Source organism: Bos indicus, chromosome 3, assembly GCF_029378745.1.
Source record: "Bos indicus isolate NIAB-ARS_2022 breed Sahiwal x Tharparkar chromosome 3, NIAB-ARS_B.indTharparkar_mat_pri_1.0, whole genome shotgun sequence".
In the NCBI taxonomy this organism is placed as follows: domain Eukaryota; kingdom Metazoa; phylum Chordata; class Mammalia; order Artiodactyla; family Bovidae; genus Bos; species Bos indicus.
The window spans coordinates 19,991,299-20,011,712 of NC_091762.1; the positions used below are offsets into that span (position 1 = coordinate 19,991,299).

Consider the following 20,414-nt stretch of genomic DNA (forward strand, 5'->3'; position numbering starts at 1 on the left):
GCGTGAGCCCGGAAGTAGCCACGAGCCAGCCGGGACCGCCGCTCGTAAACGTGGGGAAACCTGTGTAGACTCTGGCGTTGACAGCTGGGAGGCGGCCGGGACTGTGGCGGCGACCCCCTCTGAGCCCACCTCCCTCACCGCAGTCCGGGAGTTGAACCCTCCTTCGAAGTCCTGGAACAGCCCCCACTTCTTTAAGGTAAAAACCGTCTTAACCATTTCCTTCACCTTTTCTCCTTTTCCTCTCTAGCTTTGGGGAGGTGACACTGCCTATCCTCCCACCCTGGGTCTCTGTACGTCTGGGTTTCTAGAGGCGCTCGGGCAGAAGGAGTAAGTAAAAGAGATGCTACCTTTCCCCCGTTTAATTACACCTTCCCCCTCTCCCTTGCTAACAAGTAGACAGGGCACTGTGGTGGACTTATTTTGAGGGGAAAATCTAAACCATTAGTTGCGTGAAGATTTGGGTCAGAGTGAGAGGGAGATTGGAGGGGAACCCTACGCTCTTGAAGGGAGAGTAAAGTTCCTGGGGAGCGGGGGTGGGAGCGGGGACGTGTCTTCTTGAAGCTACAGACCTGATTCCTGCATTCTTCCAACTTCTGGCTATTTATTGCCACTGGCTAGGGAGGAGCAGGGGCTGTTTTACCTCCTCTGTCCGCCACCAGAGGATTATTCCAGAAAGTATAGGACTTAGTTAAGAGGGGAAGAATGAATTCCTAGTTTGTTTAAGGACCTGTGAGTCTCAGAATGCATCACGCTCTGGAGTACTCCATGCTCACTCCACTGGTGTGCACCTTGTAGCCTGGAACTCTTCCATTACACTCCCTCCCCTCTTCTGAAGGATTAGCCCTCTTAGCTTTCAACCCAGTTTCTCTGAGACCCAGCTTCCTCTGGTAGTCCAGTTCTGGGTTCTTTTGGCTCACTGGACTGCCCAGCCCCCACTTAATTATAGATCATTTCTGGCATTTGGATAGAAAAGATAAGAAGTAAGCCCTGTTTTTCTCCAGGCTTTTAAAAAATTGTCCCAGGCTCTGGTTTCTGCTTCTGAGGCTCATTCTAAATGTCATTTGGGAAGGAAGGAAAAAAGGAGAGAGATTAAAAAAAAAAGGTGTAAGGCCTGCGGGCAAATTTTGCTACTCTGATTCTAAATTAATCACATGGAAATAAGATGCAGCTAGCATAGATTGGAAAATCCCATGGACGGAGGAGCCTGGTAGGCTGCAGTCCATGAGGTCGCTAAGAGTCGGACACGACTGAGCGACTTCACTTTGACTTTTCACTTTCATGCATTGGAGAAGGAAATGGCAACCCACTCCAGTGTTCTTGCCTGGAGAATCCCAGGGACGGGGGAGCCTGGTGGGCTGCTGTCTGTGGGGTCGCACAGAGTCGGACACGACTGAAGCGACTTAGCAGCAGAAGCAGCAGCAGCATAGATTATATTTGAATCAGAAGGATGATCAATTTGGGTGACTAGTCTTATTTCCATAACTTTTACATTTCTCAACTTCACCTCCGAGGCTTTACCTTAGCCCTAAATCCTACCTGATTGTGAAAGGAAGCATAGTCTCAGGTTAGGAGGAAGCAAGAGAAAAGATTTCTAACAAGTTTATTTCTCTACCTTTCTCACCCTGACCAAGGTGAAGAGGGGAGCAAGGAGGTTGAAGGGAGATATTTTCCAGGAGGCAGAGTTTGTGGCTTTTTATCATCTACTATCCATGGTGTTAATTAAATGTCATGCTTAGTGCTGGGAGAGAGCAGGTTAAACAGGTCCAGAGTTGACATTTAAAATGACCTAGATGGGAATAGATTGAAAGAACATTTGCACAGATAGGTGAATGTAGAGGGAGTAATTTTTTTAATGTAAATCAATAATCAGTATTTTCATATTCCATGTAGTGAGCAAGGGAGTACTGGGTTTGAGCAGTTTTCAGAGCATAGAGGAACTGAGGAGAAGTTGCTATCCCAACTCCAGCTGGCAAGAGAAGCTAGCTTACTGGAAGAACGGGGCTGGGGGTGGGGTGGGACAAGTTGTACCTCTAACCTGAAATCACTTATCAGAACCCGTCTCTGTTTCAAGTCACCTTGCCCGCATTTCCCCTCTCCAGCCTACAGGAAGCTCCTCCCAGGACCTTTTTGTTGTGGTTTGCAATTGTATAAAGCTGGAATTATAAAGGTGGAATCCTTCAAGGAGAAAGACTTCTTTCTCACCAGTGTTTCCCCTTTAGGAGTATGATACTGACTCTTTTTCTCCACCCCAAGCACTGTTTAGCTCTTTGGCCTTGGGATGAAGCAGAGAAAACAGGACCCTAAAGATATAAGCCCTGTGTGCTCAGGATGTTCCCTGAAGAGTCAAGGGCAGGGGTGGGAGATGAGGCAGAGGAGTTACCCTACTTCCAGCTATGGTGGGTTTTACTGACACAATGCTTACTTCAAGGTTAGCTAAAGATCACCGTATTAAGATCACTGTCAGTATTGTATAACATTTCTTTCTCCATCTCTTTTCCTTCTTTCTCCTTTTGCTCTCCCTTTCTATCTTGTCTTCATTCCTTGTTGTTTCTGTTTCAGGAAAGCTGACGCCACCCAATGTCCTCAATCCCACCAGAATTATCCCTTCCAAACCTTTGAGTCCTATACCCTCTTTGGTCCCATCTGGTCACAGCAAGTTAGAGGTGACAGCTCAGCCTGGGACCCTTCTGTTTAACCTAAAACTGTACTGCCCGTAGCCTGGAGTGGCTGAACAGACGCTCACCAAGCCTTCTGCACTACATTCCTTTGCCAAATTTTTCTGGGTCTGTTTACTTTTCAGCCCAATGATTTCCTTCTTATTGGATCCGTCTCCCTTTTGCATATCAAGCTTAGAGTAAGGTCAGTCTCTGAGGACAGTAAAGCCCCTCAGTCAGCCCTTCCTGACCATGGAACACTATCAACCTGAGCATCCAGCCCCTGGTGAGACCAGGACTGCAGAAGCGGTCAGCCCTGAAAACCACAAGGTCTTGTCAGAACCCAAAGAGCACCCTCAGGACAAGGATGCCAAAGAGGCAGACGGGGCAGCTGGAGAGCAGGAGCCAGTAGACCAAGCTTCACTGCCAGCCCAAGGCCAGGATAACTTCGAGTCCCCTCCACCAGATGCTAGCTCAAGCCAACCAGGGCCAGCCAGGGAGACTCGACCTGAGACAGAGACAGCGGGGGCCTGCTCCAGGCTCCAGGAGCTTCCCCAGTCCCCTAGGGCCCGACAGCCTGAGCTAGACTTCTACTGTGTCAAGTGGATCCCCTGGAAAGGAGAACAGACACCTATCATCACCCAGAGCGCCAATGGCCCTTGCCCTCTCATCGCCATCGCGAATATCCTTTTTCTTCAGTGGAAGGTAAGAGGGAGTTTGGATGGGGTCTTAGGAAATGTTGATCATTCTGCTTTTCTCAAGCCTGTCAAACTTTCCAGGTTTTTCTTCCTTTATCTCCAGGTTGAACAAATGAGATCAGATATTTGCAAAAACAAGACAATTATCTGTCCTACTCCTGCGTCTTCCACTGTCTGGCAAATGGGAATGCCTTGCAGTTCTTCCCATTCAGTCCCTTGCTCCAGTTGCAAGCCGTTTTTGCCCACCACACCTGACTGCTGGATAAGCCCTGCCCTCCCGCCTTTCTCTGGGTTCCTCCTTCAGTGCTCCCTGAAGGAAAGCACACACCTGGCTCACTTTTTTTTTTTTAATTTATTAATTTTTGGCTGTGCTGCGTCTTTGTTGCTGCACACAGGCTTTCTCTAGTTGTGGCCGGGTGGGGGCTACTCCTTGCTGTGGTGCGTGGGCTTAGCTGCCACATGGCATGTGGAATATTCCCAGACCAGGGATCGAATTTGTCCCCTGCATTGGCAAGCAGATTCTTTACCAATGACTGGCCAACTCTTTGATCTCTCCTTGCCTCCAGGTAAAGCTGCCGCCTCAGAAAGAAGTGATCACATCCGACGAGCTCATGGCCCATCTCGGTGAGTGACTGGGCCTTCAAGAGGAATTACCTGAAAGGTTCCAGTGCTATCTACTGAGCCAGAAATCCAGAGTATTGAGAGGGACTCCGCATTCAGGGATCTTATGTGGCAGGGAGGGTAAATGTCTATAGGGTTTCTCTGCAAGGCTGGGGAATGAAAAGCAAAAATCAAGGTGTCAGGAGTCCTGGGTCGTCACCCTCATTCTTCCCTTAGCTTTCACATGTGACCTTGAGTGGGTCCTTCACCTTTTGTGGCTTCTTTCTTCCTCTGATAAACGAAGGCCCTTTGCAACTCTGAAAATCTGTGGTTCTGTGATATACCTCTGTTTTCTTAGAGAAGAGGAAGCAGCTTTTGGGACAGTGGTGGGGTAAGCTGATAAGGAATCCTGTCTTGTAGGAGACTGCCTTCTGTCCATCAAACCTCAGGAAAAGTCAGAGGGACTTCAGCTTAATTTTCAGCAGGTGAGGTGAAAGGTCTGTGAACTGGGGGCTTGCAGGTTCATAAGGGGCACCCAGGCTATTAAGAGAAGCCTTTCTGATGCTTCTCAAGAGGGTTCTTTGAACCATCATTTCTTTCTGCAGGAGGGAGAGAGTGTATCTCTGTCTTAGAAAACATGTTCGTTTACATAAAATAAAGAAGGATTGAGAAAAGGGAGGACTTTCCATTGTAAGAGGAAACCAGGGGGAAAAAGCAACAAGATTAATTGTTTTGTTTTGTTTTGTTTTGTTTTCTGGAGGTAGGAGTGGAACAAGAAGAGGGAAGGCTAGAATATCCATCATTTTCTTTTTCCACCAGTTTTATTGATATATAATCGACATATAATACTGTGTAAGGTTTATTTTTTCATTTCATTTAATTTTTTTAATTGAAGTATAGTTGATTTACAATACTGTGTTAGTTTCAGGTATATAGTGTGGTGATTCAGTATTTTTGCAGATTAAATTCTGTAATAAGTTATTATAAGATACTGGGTATCTTATAATTAGTTTGGCTGGGTATATGGGACTTACCTGGTGGTTCAGTGATTGAGACTCTGTGCTTCCAATACAGAGGGCATGGGTTCGATCCCTGATTGGGGAACTAAGATCCCACGTGCCTCACAGCCAGTAAACAAGTAAATAAATAAAATTTTTTTTAAAAAGATACTGGCTATAATTCCATGTGGTATACAGTATATCCTTGTTGCTTATCTATAACACTAAGTTTAAAATGTACAGTGTGCTGATTTGACCTATCCATTGTTTTCTTTTCCACCCCAGAATGTGGACGATGCAATGACAGTGCTGCCTAAACTGGCCACAGGTCTGGATGTCAATGTGCGGTTCACAGGCGTCTCTGATTTTGAGTACACTCCTGAGTGCAGTGTCTTTGACCTCCTTGGCATTCCTCTGTACCATGGCTGGCTTGTTGATCCCCAGGTGAGGGTGGGAGGGCCCAAATGAGACAGCCAGCTCAAGCTGAGAGAGAAGCAGAATTTTGTGGGGTTGGGGTTAGGGAGGTAGGGAGTAGATTGGCTAGGGAGGGGATTGATGTTTCAAGGTTGGATTCAGTGTGGAATTCCTTTAGTTTTTAACTTTTGGGGGTAACATTCAAACACAAGCAAGCAATTTGAAGATGGGTCAGTTCTTTAGACATCAAAAGTTTCAGGAAGCTTTTGTCATAGGGTTGCAATCCTTGTGGGCTTGGTTCATTTCCTTCCTAAAAAAAGCTCTCCATTTTTGGGGGTACCACCCCACTCCACTGCCCACGCAGAGTCCTGAGGCTGTGAGTGCAGTCGGGAAGCTGAGTTACAACCAGCTGGTAGAGAAGATCATCACCTGCAAGCACTCCAGTGACACCAACCTTGTGACAGAAGGTGACATTCCTCCCTTCTCCTCAGCAATCTTATGTGGAGGGAATGATGGCTACCGAGGTTTAGTGTTTATTGTCTGTTTTTCCACCACCACATCCCATGAGAATGTAGGCACCGGGAGCGGGAGTTTGGGGAGTTGTCTGTTTCGTTCACTGATGTATCCCCCGGTACCTAGTGCAGTGCCTGTTTGCTCCGATAGCATCTATTTATCTGGCTGAGTCTTAGTTGCAACATGTGGGATTTTTTTTTAGTGGCAGCATGGGCTTCCCACGTGGTTTAGTGGGTAAAGAATCTGCCTGCAGTGCAGGACATGCAAGAGACTCAAGTTTGATCCCTGGGTTGAGAAGATCCCCTGGAGGAAGGGCATGGCAATCCACTCCGGTATTTTTGCCTTATGAATCCCCGTGGACAGAGGAGCCTGGCGGGCTACAATCCGTAGGGGTGCAAAGAGTAGGACACGAGTGAAGCAACTTAGCATGTGTGTACACCTGCATCTTTCTCTCTCATTTTTTAAAAATAATGATTTATTTATCTGTGGAGGGCCTTAGTTGTGGCATGTGGGATCTAGTTCTCTGACCTGGGCCCTCTGCATTGGGAGCATAGAGTCTTAGCCACTGGACCACTAGGGAGGTCCCCACCTGCGTCTCTTAGCTATGGTGTTTGGAATCTAGTTCTCTGACCAAGAATCGAATCCGGGCTTCCTGAATTGGGAACTCGGAGTCTTAGCCACTGGACCACCAGGGAAGTTCAGCATCTGTTGAATGGATGAATTTAACCAGGCTTCAAGGAAGGGATTTCCCAAGGTGGGACTGATCCCTAGGGCTTTGATAGGGGCTCTCTGGATGATCCTCCTGTGGACTTTGGATTTGAGTCCCCTGTCCCTCTTTTCTTGTCCTTGCTGCCAGGCCTGATTGCAGAGCAGTTTCTGGAGACCACTGCTGCCCAGCTGACCTACCATGGCCTATGTGAACTAACAGCAGCTGCCAAGGAGGGCGAACTTAGCGTCTTTTTCCGGAACAACCACTTCAGCACTATGACTAAGCATAAGGTGATTCGGGTTTGGAGGTGGGAGGTTGGAGTGCTGTCTATTTCCTCATGCCTATTTCTTCCGGGTCAGTATTTCAGTCAGGACAAGGTAGATTAAGCTGTGGTAACAAATGACCCCTAAAATCCCTGTGGTTCACCATGACAAAGGTTTATTTTTTCATTCATGTGTGTGTCCACTGTGGGTTGGCTGCAGTTCTGTCCCACATCATCTTCAGTCTGGGGCCCTGGCTGACAAAACAGCCTTTCTCTGGAACATAGGAGAGCAAGAGGAACACACCACGCACGGCGTTGGCTCTGCTACCATCTCACTGCCCAGAGCGAAATGTAAGGAGTGAGCTTGCCATCAGTGGGCCAAGAAAGTGCACGTCCTCTGCCAGGAAGGAGCAGTGGAAGTTTTGAACAATACTATAGTTTTCCAAGGCTTCCCTCGTGGTTTAGACTGTAAAGAATCTGCCTGTAGTGCAAGAGACCCGGGTTTGATCCCTGGGTTGGGAAGATCCTCTGGAGAATAGAATGGCAACCCATTCCTGTATTCCTGCCTAGAGAATTCCATGGAAAGAGGAGCCTGGTGGGCTACACTCTATGGGGTCACGAAGAGTCAAACACGAGCGAGCGACTAACACACACATAGTTTTCCAAAGCTAGAAATTGTCTAAGCGTTCTAGGAATTGAGTAGAAGAGAGAAAGATCTTTGGTTCTTAAAGGACTTATCCTCATAGGCATCCCGTGAGCCCAGAGAACCTCGGGAAGTAGGGTAGGAAGACTCCCGCCCCGCAGTGCTTGACCGCAGTGACTGCCACACTTACACGCCACTGACCATGCCCTCAGCCCTTCTGCCCACAGCCATGTGTACTTAGCAAGAGGTCCACGCACTCACACTGCACGTTTCAGCTAGCGTGCCGACCAGTCACAGGGGCTCTGCGAAGCTCAGATCACTTCTGCCGTGCGCTGCTCCTGCCGCCCGTCCCACCAGCGCGTGTGTTCTCTCCCGCACAGGGCCACTTGTACCTACTGGTCACTGACCAGGGCTTTCTCCAGGAGGAGCAAGTGGTGTGGGAGAGCCTGCACAACGTGGACGGAGACAGCTGTTTCTGTGACTCTGACTTTCACCTCAGCCACTCCCCGGGCAAGGGACCCGGAACGGGAGGTGGGAGTGGCTCCCCAGAAAAGCAGCGGCAGGTGGACCAGGTGTGTGGGGCCTTGGGGACCGGGGTGGGGTGCAGAGCGCATGTCTGCCTCGGAGAGCTTTGTGCCCAAGGCGGGCAGCCTGTATCTTATCTTCTAGAGACTGTAACTTATGACACTGTGCCCTTCTCTGGGCTCTGTAGACCATCTCTGCGCTTGGTGTGTGTTCTCTGGCATCACAGATAAAATACGCGGCTGTGTGTTTCTCTCTGGAGGAGGAGTGGGGAGATTGGAAGGATAAGGAAAGGCTGAGCTGGTTTGGAAGCCTAAGCCCAGCCTGGCCAGCCCCCTGCCCCAGCCTCCCTCACTGCCCTTGTTCTTGCCCCTGTCTCTAGGACTACCTGATCGCCTTGTCCCTACAGCAGCAGCAGCCCCCGCCCCAGGGCACATCGGGTCTGAGCGACTTGGAACTGGCCCAGCAGCTTCAGCAAGAGGAGTACCAGCAGCACCAAGCGGCCCAGGCTGCCCCTGCACGGGCCCCATCACCGCAGGTGGGCCTGCTCCTCCTTGCTCTTAGTGCTGCCCCTCCAGCATCCCTGCATCCCCAGCGTGCCACTCCGGCTTCCCTGATCCAGACTTGTTATTGCCACCAGCATTTCTTCAAGGTTTCCCTCGGGGCCCTTCTGTCTGTCCCTCTGCCCTGGGTCCCCTCCTGTCTTTCTCTCCCCACAGCCCCTCCCAGTCCTGACCCTGCTTCCATCTAGAGTCCCTGTCCTTGTTCCGCCATGGGTTCGGATGGGTGACCAGCTGTTAAATCTGACACAGGGGAGAGGAGCTGCATCTGGACGCCCAGCTGCTGAGCGTCGGCAAAGGCCGAAGCAAGAGTCCGACTGTGTCCTCCTGTAGCCCTGCTCGGGCCCGGCTGCCTTGCCTCAGCTTTCAGAGGTGGGGGCTATTTGCTTGCTCCCCCTCAACTTGAGATATGCAGGGTAACTTATTTATGGGATGTTGGGGATCAGAGCAGGCAGTGAATGCTAAGGTCAGACTTGGTGACCTCTTTGCCCTCATGTGCTGCCTCCTCTTCCTCCCAACCATCCAGGACAACATTGGAGTTGATGGGGTGAGGATTTCTGATTTCTAACTCTTTTCCCCCAGAATAGTCACATTAATGTACAGACTCAGGCTCCAGGGTGAAGTTCCTGTCTAGAATCCATCTCTGCTATTTCCCACCCCTGACTGGCTGGGTCATCCTATAGGCCCATCCGAATCCATCCATCCATCTGTTTGTTTCAGGGTTTGATTTGGGTTTCTATCTCTATTATTTTTAATGCCTTCCTAGGGGTTTGGAAATAAAACTTCTTTCCTGAAGTCTGTTGTTTGCCTTACCCTGCAGCGGTTAAGTATTTGACCCAATTGAGGAATGCAAAGCGTGGTGGGGGTGGGAGGGGTGCAGGGATGGTAGAGGCTAGAGGGGGTGGCCTGTCATTTCTAATAGAGCCAGCAGGGGGAGCCAAAAGTCCACTTTGTCCTTTCTTGTTTTTTGTTTTTTTTTTTTCATGTGGTTGTTGCTGTTTACCCACTCCAGTATTCTTGCCTGGAGAATTCCATGGACAGAGAGCCTGGCAGGCTACGGTCCATAGGGTCGTAAAGAGTCAGACATGACTGAAGCAACTTAGCATGTACACATGTTGTTTAGTTGCTAAGTCATGTTCACCTCTTGCCACACTATGGACTGTAGCCTGCCAGGCTCCTCTGTCCGTGGGGATTCTCCAGGCAAGAATACTTCAATGAGCTGCCATTTCCTTCTCTAGGGGACTGTCCCGACCCAGGGGTCAAACCCATGTCGCCTGCATTAGCAGGCGGATTCTTTACCCACTGAGTCACCAGGGAAGCCCCTTCTTTTGGAGCTAGAACTCTAATTTGGGGGGTGGGTTTCTAAGTCCCAGCTTTGGACAGATGAATTTGAGGACTGTATGCCCCGCTAACCCACCCAAATGTTCCCATTCAGGGAAAGGGTAGCTTGATCCTCCTACTTGCTTCTCAGGTCATACAGACGGTCCTTTGCTACTTCTAGCCATTTCTGGCCTCGTGGTTCCTGGTTCTCTTATTTTGCCTGAAATTTCCTGGGGAAGAGAGAATAATGGGCGTGAGGGGGGATGCACAGAGGAGGCAGGTTGTTGACAACTGCAGTTCAGAGCCTCAAACAGGACTCCTGTTGAATATCCAAGGGCACATCAAAGGCACCTCCAACTTCAAGGCCTGCTCCCAGCCAGTGTCCTGCTCCACCCAAACTTCAGTCAGGGGACACAAATGACAGTGAAGTTTGCCAAAAGAAATCAAGCATCAGCGAGATGTTCTGGCCAGAATTCAGGAAGAATGAATAGGACAGAAACTATCCAAGCGATCTTGTTTTGCACACCCAGGACAGAGCTAGGGGATCCAGGTGCAGGCATCACTTTGAAATGAGAGAGGTGAAGGAATTTAAAAGAAACTTTGAGTTCTGGCCTCAACAAGAAGCTGGAACATGTGGTGCTCAGTGAGGGGTCATTATTTGGAGGCCCAGCTAGTCTCCTGCAGGCTCAGCCAAACAAGAAAATCTCAGATCCTTGAAGGTCATGCGGGGATGAGGTCTCAAAGGTCTTCCGCCCTGCACAGGGCTAGTAGGGCTGACCGGCAGTCCCCTTTCACTGCATCCTGCAGACAGCAAAGTCAGATGTTAGGAAGACCTGCCACCATCGTGGCTCAGGCACTCTGTTCTCTCCCTCGTGCTGGTCCAGAGCTTGTTTGGTTTCTAGAGTTCTAGAGTTCTGGTTCTAAATTAACCAGAGACCCAGGAGTTCTCCAGGCCATGAATATGCCCCACTGTGTGCAGGGTGGAGGTAAAAGATGAAGCTCTGGGGCTCCAGGTTAAGAACCAGCCAAGCCTCACCTGGAGGGAAGAGTAGAGGGACTTGCCAAATTTTTTTCTGAACTCGGCTCGGATACTTAGAAGATCAGTCTCACTTCGAGAAATAAGGATGCGCATCAGTGCTTGGTAATTGGGTTCAGTCTCCTGGTAGAGGAAAAAACAGAATGGGGATGTGGTGGTAGGGAAATTCTCACAGGGCAGGGATTGGGCCACATGGTGAATTATTATAGGGAGTGCTGGTGAGGAGAAAGTCAAGAAAAAGAGAAATATACATTATCTAGGGGCAAACATTATCTGTGTCCATCCTCAAGGGAGATGATGTGGCAGGAAAAATCAGTTGCTGCGGGGAATATTTACAGCAATATCACTCATTCCTTCCACATCTTTTCTGGCGTTGCCATTAGCTTAGAGTCTCACTCCAAGAGCAAGGACTCAAGAAAGGATAGAGATGTGCTACCTGTGAAGACTTACAGCATGATAGTCAAGAGACTGTTAACAGGGAATGTCTAAGGAGGACACTCACCCTATCCCTAAACTGTCATCGGTTTCTCCTGGTTAGACCCCTGAGGTTCAGCATCATTCTCTTTCTCCTGTACCTGCAACAGGCCTCTTGCCTTTTGGTTAAAGACAGTCACGGAGGGTTCAGTTTAGAAATAATAGAGGTATATGTGTGCTAAGTCGCTTCAAGTAGTGTCTGACTCTGTGCAACCCTATAGACTGTAGCCTGCCAGGCTCTTCTGTCCATGGTGTTCTCCAGGCAAGAATACTGGAGTGGGGCACCATTTATTTCTCCAGGGCAGGGGTTGAACCCACTGTCCCTTATGTCTCCTGCATTGGCAGGAGGGTTCTTTACCACTAGCGCCACCTGTGAAGTGAAAGTTGCTCAGTCGTGTCTGACTCTTTGCGACCCCATGGACTATACAGTCCATGGAATTCACCAGGCCAGAATACTGGATTGGGTAGCCTTTCCCTTCCCCAGGGGATCTTCCCAACCCAGGGATCGAACCCAGGTCTTCCACATTGCAGGCAAATTCTTTACCAGCTGAGCCAAAAAGGAAGCCCAAGAATACTGGAGTGGGTAGCCTATCCCTTCTGCAGGACATCTTCCCGACCCAGGAATCAAACTGGGGTCTCCTGCATTGCAGGCGGATTCTTTACCAACTGAGCTATCAGGGAAGCCCCAATAGAGGTATCATCAAATCAGGAGCTATAACTGATTATAATAATGTTATCATGAGAGATTTCTAAATAAAGTATTTTGGTTGGAAAAATCCTGTTTGTGTCATGAGCTGGGTACTGCTGCTGTCATCATTTTCTAATATCCTCTTTTTCAGAGTTTCCTCAGGCACCTGCCTTCTGAGACCCTTCCCAGAATTGCCTGAAACCCACACTTATGGCAACCCTACACATCATAAACTCCCAGAAGAAACAAAAAATGATGGAGGGAATATAGGATGCTATATTTTATTTGGACTCATTACCTAATTGTCAGTGGGCCTGATGGCTACTTTTTTTTTTTTTTTTTCACTTTTAATTTAATCTGATTAGTTTTTTGGCTGCACAGCTCGTGGGATTTTAGTTCCCCCACCAGGGATCAGCAGTTAGAGCACAGAATCCTAACCACTGGGCTGCTAGGGAATTCCCTGATGGCTACTCTTTTGGACGGCATGTACCATTGGTTTTGTATTGTGACGAAGATTGCTGAATGCTTCCCAGTATCCATTCTTCCCTTCTTGCAACTCTTGTACTCCACAGTTGTAGAACTGGGGTAAGAGTTGCTCATTAAGTGAATATTCCCAGTGTGTAAAGTGGCTCTCCACACTAAACCTATATCAAATATCATTCTTCTCTTGTTACCTGAGGGTATATTGGCATCTCATACTGCCCTAGGATCTTTATAAAGAACATTCATTTTATGGTTCAAATTGGTCTGAATTTGGACTGCAAGGAGATCCAACCAGTCCATCCTAAAGGAAATCAGTGCTGAATATTCATTGGAAGGACTGATGTTGAAGCCAAAACTCTTAATACTTTGGCCACCTGATAAGAAGAGCTGACTCATTTGAAAAGACCCTGATGCTGGGAGGGATTGAGGGCAGGAGGAGAAGGGGACGACAGAGGATGAGATGGTTGGATGGCGTAACCAACTCAATGGACATGAGTTTGGGTAAACTCCAGGAGTTGGTGATGGACAGGGAGGCCTGGCGTGCTGCAGTCCATGGGGCTGCAAAGAGTCGGACACGACGAGCGACTGAACTGAACTGTCCTGAATCAGCCATCACTTAAAGGTCATTTTTCTGAATAAATATTTATCACAATTATGTTTTTACATATTTCTCACAAAAGAATAGTATGGAAGTATCTTGACTGAGTTTTTCTTTTAAAAAAAAATTTTTTTTCCAGAAAAATAAGCCTGCATCACTTCTTGACTCCTTCTAAGATTAAACCCACAATTTATATCCAGGAGTCTAAAGTCCTGTAATCCAAATACATTACAATCACTGCTGGAGTACAGGTTCTTTTTATGACAGGAATTTAGAGAACTACAACTTTTCAAGTGAATCCTAGAGTTCACTGATTATAATAGTACAGGATTTATTGGATAAGTACAATAATCTACTGTCAAAATGGAAATCTCTGGATGATAAATAAATGCTTCCCTGATGGCTCAGTGGTAAAGAATCTGCCTGCCAATGCAGGAGACACGGGTTCAATCCCTGGTGCAGGAAGACCCCATATGCCACGGAGCAATTAAAGCTCGTGTACCACAACTCCTGGCTCGAGCTGGAGAGCCCAAGAGCCGCAACTACTGAAGCCCGAGTGCCCCAGAGCCTACGCTCTGCAACAAGAGAAGCCACTGCAAAGAGAAGCCCACACACCACAGCAAAGAGACCCCACTCGCAGCGACTAAAGAAAGCCCTCACAGCAGTGAAGACCCAGCATAGCCGTAAATAAATAAACAAAAAGAAAACGTTTTAAGAAAGTTTCTGTGTAACATTTTGAATAGTTGTCAATAGGCATCATGGTTTCTCAACCAGTGTACCAAAAACTATTCCATCTTCAAAGTTTGGGTGGGATTTTTATTTATAGGCCTTGGGGGACAGTTGTATTAGGACACCTAGTTGAATGAGCAGAATGACTGGATTCTGTTTATGAAATTACTCAAACCAAGATTGCCAATTTAAGTTTGGATTATATAGAACAAAGTCTGATCAGTATGGAGAAAGGTGATCTTGGGTACCAAGAGTAGGCTATAGCTTATAGTATAGACCAACACCTATGGAATAGACTAGGAGTTGACATGTGGCAGTTAAAATTTGTCCTATAGGATCATTATGTGTATTGTAGGGAGACTGCTGTGTGACCTTGGGCGAGGTACTTAACCTCTCTGTGCTTCAGTTTTTTGTCTATTAAACAAGGATGGAGTGTTAATGTGAGGACTTACTGAAACGTGCTCAGCAGAGGCCTTGGCACACAAGGAGCCCCTCAGAAACGGGCGGCTATTTCTTTCTTCTTTTTAGTGTTATCGCCAGCCTCATTCTGGCAACAACTGAACCCGGACAAGGCAGTGTCTTTACAGAGCAAATTCATATCTGTATCTGGCCACCTAGACATTCATTGGACCAAAAATTTTAGCTTTAGGGCCCTGATGGGTCAATGGACTTATCTCTAACCACAGCTCCCTCCTCTACTCTTGACAAGACAATTTGTAAACTTAGGAAAAGAGAGCTACTCCATGTTTACAAAGTAATATGAGATGGTTACATTAGCAACAGCGTGAAACTTCCTCTCTCTTGCCCAGGAGGTGTCTCCCGCCGGTTTTTGTTCCACCGCAAGGGGAAAGGAGCGTCAGTCTTACCTGGAGGGCTTGATGAAGTTTATCAGCAAAGTACAGGGGTGTGTTCCGGATCACCGAGGCTGGAAGCAAAGAGACAAAGATGGAGACAGACCACCGCCATTCCACAGGAGACCTCTGCCCCACGGGTTCCAAGCAGACCCCTTACCTAGGTTGAGCAGAGCCACGCAGGCGGCTCCATGGAAACGGGCCCGGACAGTCTTCTCCAACTCATGCCCCGTGTACCACTGGTACTGGTTCAACACTGGTGCACACGGAAGGGAGTTAGAAGAATACATGGGGGAGGGGGTGGCTATCCCAGAGAAGGATGAGCCCTCCCCACCTTCCTCAGCCAGAACTCATCATTAAAGCAAGTTGGAGAGACCGGAAGACTCCTGTGTACCTCGGACGAGGTGTTCGGGATTGCGCTGGGTGAAGACAAGGACCCACGTCCTCTCTGTGCTGGGTCCTTCAGCCTGCTTTAATGCCTGGGAGCAGGGAGCAAATCAGAATCACTGGTTTGGGGATTGGGGAGCCACGGTTATGGTGTTCCCAGAATCCATAAACATGGAAAAGCTTATTTTAACCTATAAATTAGTTGCATTTATTTATCTGTGTAGCACAGCATGTGGGACCTTAGTTCTGCAACCAGGGATAGAACCTATGCCCCCTGCCGTGGAAGGAATTAAATGATCCCCAAATGCCCATGAGAGGAGAATGTGTGAGTTCAGGAGTCAGAGTCCAGATGAGTGGAAAAAGCTCCATGTGTGACACTGCCCGACCCTCCATGTCCGCCTTACGTCATCGAGGATTCCTTCCCAAGGCAAGGACAATTGTGCAAGACAAGTGGGGACACAGGTCACCGGCTCTAAGATACAGTGTCTTACGTGCACGACGGTGTAAACTCCCCCCACCCCTTGCTCACCTGGATGTCCTGTGCAGCCAGGTTATAGTCAATGATTCCAGTGTAGGCCTCGCGGCCCCCCTAGGAGGAGAAACTCTCAGGAGGACTCTTTGGAGGGCAGTTTTTTATCACCAGACCAACAAACCAAACCCTGGTCTTCCCCTAAAGCCCTCTCCTGTTCATTACACCACAGGTGGGTGCTCCCCAGTGGGGTAACTCCCTTCCTCCCAGACCAGTCCCCCTTACCTTGGCCAGGGCCAGGAGCAAGTCCCGCAAGATGCCCCTGGTCTCAGACTTGATGTCCTCCGCAGCGTCCACTTGGAAATCTGGGATGGGAGCAGGAGCTCTCTGAATCCTCCTGATTTTTCCCAATGAGGATACCTCCAGGACCTGTCAGATGCCTGTGCCCTGTCAGTCCCGCTGTCCCCTGCTTGATGGCCACTAGTTCCCAGCATGTAAGGCAGAAGCACCACCATGGCCACCCTGAAAGCATCTCTAAGCCACGAGTAACCTGTGCGCTGTGGGGTCGTGCCCTGTGGGGCCTCATCTCCCAGTGCCAGACTGCGGGGAGCGGGAGGCAATCAGTTACTCGGGTGGTGGCCAGACAATGAAAAGAGGATGGGGGTGCCCATATTGTGACGCAAGATGGCTAGGGCCAGTCCCCCTCCTTGGAAGTGAGGCTAGGTGATGAGGGAGGTAGAATGTGAAGAAAGGAAAGAGCAGGAAAGGGAGAAAAGGAAGGGGAAAAGAGAAGCAGGAAGGAAAAAGGGGTAGGAGAGGGGTTAAGAAAATCAATTTCCCGGGAGGTCCAGCAGTTAAGACTCCACACTTTCATGCAGGGCACACTGGTTCCATCCATGGTTGAGGAACCAAGATCCCACATGCCCGGGATCTTTTGGCATAGCCAAAAAGTTAAAAAAAAAAAAAAAGATAGGCCGAGGTGGGACATCAAAGGAAAACTGGGGAAAGCAAGAAAAAGAGGGGGTGTGTTAAGATGAGGGTGAGAAAAAACTAGTTACCAATTAGTGGGTGAGGCATGTGGCAGTCACTGCAGGGACAGCAGCCAGGGGCCGAGAATTGACACCTACAAAAGCAGGTCCCCACCTTTCCCCCTGGCTGCATCGAGCTTCCATTCAGCCTGGGATGTGGGGTGATGGCAGAATCAGCAAGGGGCTGGGAAGGTGACTTGGGTGCCCTTGGGACTGTCACAGGGCTCAACATTGTCATTACCTCGGGATCCACCCTGGAACCCCAGACTATGACAGTTAATGATTGCTTCTCTCTCTTTAATGATGACAACTGGCTGTCTCCCTGGGGAGACTGAGCCCAGTGGGCGGTGGGGGAGGAGAGACCCCAAGGGAACAACAGAAGCAGAAAGGCTCCCAGAGGGCTCCCTGCAGGGAGTGCAGGGGAGGCGAGGACTGTCCTGTCCAGCTCTTAAAGCTCCATCCTCCACACTCTTACTATGTTTGTAGACTGCCAGGCACTCCTGCAGCTGGGGTGGGGTTCGGGTGGCAAGAATTTCCAAGGCCACATCTTCAGCAGAACCTGAGCCCTACAAGAAATTGGGAAGCCACTCTGAGACTGAGCCATGTTGTTAGAATGGTGGGGAGCAGACGCTGACCACTTGTCCTTCTGAGGGTCAACAGGGACTACTTTTCCAGGGGGCTTCTGCCAAGTCCACTCCTCTGGAGTGGGCAAAGGCAAGGCAGTCAACGTATTCTTTCCCTCAATAGGGTCATCACTCCTGGCAAAGCTCCTCTCCTGGTATCTTCAATGTGCTTAGTTGCTCAGTCCTGTCTGACTCTTTGCGACCCCATGGACTGCAGCCCACCAGGCTCCTCTGTCCATGGGGATTCTCCAGGCATGAATACTAGAGTGGGTTGTCATGCCCTCCTCCAGGGGATCTGCCCAACCCAGGGATTGAACCTTGGTCTCCTGCATTGCAGGCAGTTTTTACTGTCTGAACCACAAGGGAAGCCCAAGAATACCGGAATGGGTAACCTATCCCTTCTCCAGGGATCTTCCTGACCCAGGAATTGAATCGGGGTCTCCTGCACTGCAGGTAGATTCTTTACCAGCTGAGCTACCAGGGTACCTTCAAGGCTGTCCTCAATTCCCGGGCATCGAGATGGGCTGCAGGCTGCAGCAGAGCAACCACGATCCTCTCCAGGTTGCCAGAGAGTGCTGCCTGCAAGGACTTCAGTAGGTCCTACAAGAAACAGTCCCCATGGCAGAGGAACGGCATGAGGGGGAGAGTCCCAGGTGTGTGAGGAGGTTTGGGAATATTTCGCTGGCTCTCATCTCAGACCTAACCACCAGGCTTACCTTCCCCCCACAGACTGGGTTTAGCAGGGGGTAAGGGCTGGTCTCAGCTGGTCTCAACTGCTCTTGTTGTGCCCAAGTTTCCTGGGAGCTTCTCATCCCAGCCCACTGCTCCTGGGAATCAGTGTGGTCTCACCTGCTGGGTGCGTTCATGGAAGGCTCGAGAGATGAGCTGCCTTTGCTCTCGGCTCCGGTTGGTCAGCACGTCCAGAATGGCAATACGGTCAACACCTGAACCAAGGTGAGGGCTGGCCCGTGAGCCTGGCAGAGCCCTGTCAGGGTCTTTACAGAGTTGAGATCCCCTTAGTCCTTGACTTGAAGCCTCCGGAGGAGGAAATGACAAGGTCTGGGAAAAGCTACATCACCCCTACCACCATTTGATCCTGAAGAAGTTGCCAATGGCATGTAAATCTGACCCAAAGTTAAGCAAAGGTGGCCTGGTACAGTGCAGAAAATGGCCTTTTGGGATCACAGGCTTGCTTTAGAATCCCAGCTATGCAATATTTTGAGCTGTGTGATCTTGGGCAAGGCTTTTGACCTCCCTAAGCCCCAGTTTCCTCATCTGTGAAACAGAAATAGTATGACTTGCCTCACAGGGCTGTTGTGAAAATGGAGATAAATACCTACTGGGTACCAGACACACAGGAATGAAGGCATTCCACAAACATCTATTGAGTATTGTCAGTTCCTCCTTCTGGCTCCTTGGTCTACAGACTGGTTTCTAAAAGATAGATGCCCAAGCGCAGAGGGAAATGGCTCACCTTGACCTGCTATGGCCTTCAGCAGCCTCTGTACATCCTTGTCCGCACTGAAGCTCAAGAAGGTCCTGAGGGTGCCCAGGGTGCCCCAAGCTGCAGTCTGTAAGATAGGGAGGTACCAGAGTCTGCCCATGCTCCTCCCCAGTGACCCAGCCAGGCCCTTGGCATAGCCTCAGGCTAGATCTTCCTTTCCTACTCCTCACCCCACCCCACAGCCTCTGCATTGATATGAAAATAATTTTAAAAAATAATTCCTACAATCCCAGCAGCCCTTACCTTGTTGGCAAGGCCCAGGTGACTGAGGATCTCCTGAGTCAAGGAGAGTCCCATCTTCCCGTGGGTCACAGACATGGTGCTACTGGCTGCCCTGGGGGGAGGGACATAGGAGCCAATTGAGGGGAACGTCCCCCTCGCCCCTCAGGGCCTCTTTATGACACCCAGGCCTGGGAGCCTGGGAGCCCTTTGCCCACTCCTTTCCCTTGTTGCAGAAAAAAAGAACAACCTGCTTGGCAGGTTGGGGAGCCCAAGGGGAAGGTAAGAATGGTGCCCCCACCTTTCCCACCACTCACCGTCGTTAGGAAGCAAGGTTTGATCAGGGATGCTGCCAGACCTAGTGCCAAAACAGACCCTCCCAGACTCCAGGGCTGGTCCCCAGGGTCCCCAGCCCCGTGGTCTGAGATGGATGATCCCCTCCTGAGGTGCACCTCCCCCTCCCTTCCATGGCCTGGCTGGTTGTTCCTGGGGCAGTGTGGAGGAGGTGAGGATTAAGTATGCAGAGTGGGAAATAACAGCACCTCCCCTCACCGTCAGCCCCAGACTACAAGTGAGACTGTCACCTGCCTGTCAGCTTCCACCACTGTGCTGCGTGTCTTTCGCCCTCGGAGTTTCCCGCTGGAATCTTTAGGTCAGCAGCCACAGTCTCTGAGCTGAGGTGAGTGTGTGTTCTTGTGGGTACATGGGTACCTGGACAAGGACTCAGGCACTCATGTTAGAAAAGTCCTTTCTCCCTCCCCCAAGTGATCAGCGAGTTCCTACCAATCTCCCCCCTCCCTCAGCATGAGAGCCCAGGTCCAGTGCTTACCCAGAGGTGCTGGGGGCTAAGTGGGTGTCGTCAGGCTCTGGCGCGGTGCCTTTGTGGGCACCAGCTCCGGTGTGGCCTGGTACAGGACAGCGGTATGTGCCGCCCAAGCCGAACAGCCAGTCAGATGACCTCTGCAGCAGACCAGCCCCACTGTCCTCGGGCTCTGGCCCCTCCCAACTGTGGGAGAGGACCAGGCTGTACCGTGTCCCACATGCAAACACCTCCCTACAGCATCTCTCCTCCCAGGAACTGGCCTCAGCCCAAACAAGAGAACTCCGCTGGCCTCTCAGCAGCTCAGCCCTGACACAGGAGGCTTTGTGCACTGCTTTCTCTGTGGGGCTGGGTTGGGACCACAGAAGCCCAGTCTCTGAGTTCAGTTTCTGACCTGGCTCTGCCTCTGACTCCAGCTCCCTGCGGGGGGGTTGGGGGGGCAGGTCAGACAGGCTCCAGGCTGATTTGGAGGCTGATAGAGAAAAACCTGTTGGGGCACATACCAGTGGGGCACCCCAGCCTGTACCCCAGAGAGATCCCAACCCAGAACCCCTTGATGATTGACTTATTGGAGCAGTAGTGAGTGGGACTGATGGAAAGAGTAGGGTGGGG

General features: G+C 49.9%; 2 protein-coding genes across 14 annotated transcripts; one reads left to right on the forward strand and one right to left on the reverse strand.

Annotated features, from left to right (window-relative positions):
- Positions 1–18: 18 nt before the first annotated feature.
- Positions 19–15,337, forward strand: MINDY1 (MINDY lysine 48 deubiquitinase 1). Of its 4 annotated transcripts, none has more exons than XM_019955858.2 (11): positions 19–196; positions 2,560–3,359; positions 3,919–3,976; positions 4,373–4,437; positions 5,236–5,394; positions 5,729–5,831; positions 6,734–6,876; positions 7,872–8,063; positions 8,396–8,551; positions 8,826–8,945; positions 14,711–15,337. In XM_019955858.2, exons 2-10 carry the CDS (start codon positions 2,907–2,909, stop codon positions 8,904–8,906), a joined length of 1,410 nt encoding a protein of 469 aa, XP_019811417.1. In that variant the 5' UTR covers positions 19–196; positions 2,560–2,906; the 3' UTR covers positions 8,907–8,945; positions 14,711–15,337. The 4 variants fall into 4 exon arrangements, with proteins under 4 accessions (XP_019811417.1, XP_019811410.1, XP_019811424.1 ...); XM_019955851.2 differs by lacking the exon at positions 14,711–15,337 and adding an exon at positions 12,243–13,229; XM_019955865.2 differs by lacking the exon at positions 14,711–15,337 and having other exon boundaries at positions 8,826–9,368.
- ANXA9 (annexin A9) lies at positions 7,008–20,048 on the reverse strand. 10 transcript variants are annotated; one of them, XM_019955967.2, is made up of 14 exons: positions 19,812–20,025; positions 19,571–19,656; positions 19,007–19,097; positions 18,734–18,830; positions 18,109–18,254; positions 17,746–17,859; positions 17,112–17,202; positions 15,894–15,973; positions 15,669–15,728; positions 15,147–15,231; positions 14,913–15,008; positions 14,768–14,826; positions 10,930–11,052; positions 10,391–10,694 (listed from the first exon to the last, which is right to left on the reverse strand). In XM_019955967.2, the coding sequence occupies exons 3-14, from the start codon at positions 19,079–19,081 to the stop codon at positions 10,632–10,634; spliced, it is 1,089 nt and encodes a 362-aa protein (XP_019811526.1). In that variant the 5' UTR covers positions 19,082–19,097; positions 19,571–19,656; positions 19,812–20,025; the 3' UTR covers positions 10,391–10,631. The 10 variants fall into 10 exon arrangements, with proteins under 10 accessions (XP_019811494.1, XP_019811502.1, XP_019811534.1 ...); XM_019956000.2 differs by having other exon boundaries at positions 18,109–18,203; positions 19,812–20,016; XM_019955935.2 differs by having other exon boundaries at positions 7,008–11,052; positions 19,812–20,039.
- Between the last annotated feature and the right edge of the window lie 366 nt (positions 20,049–20,414).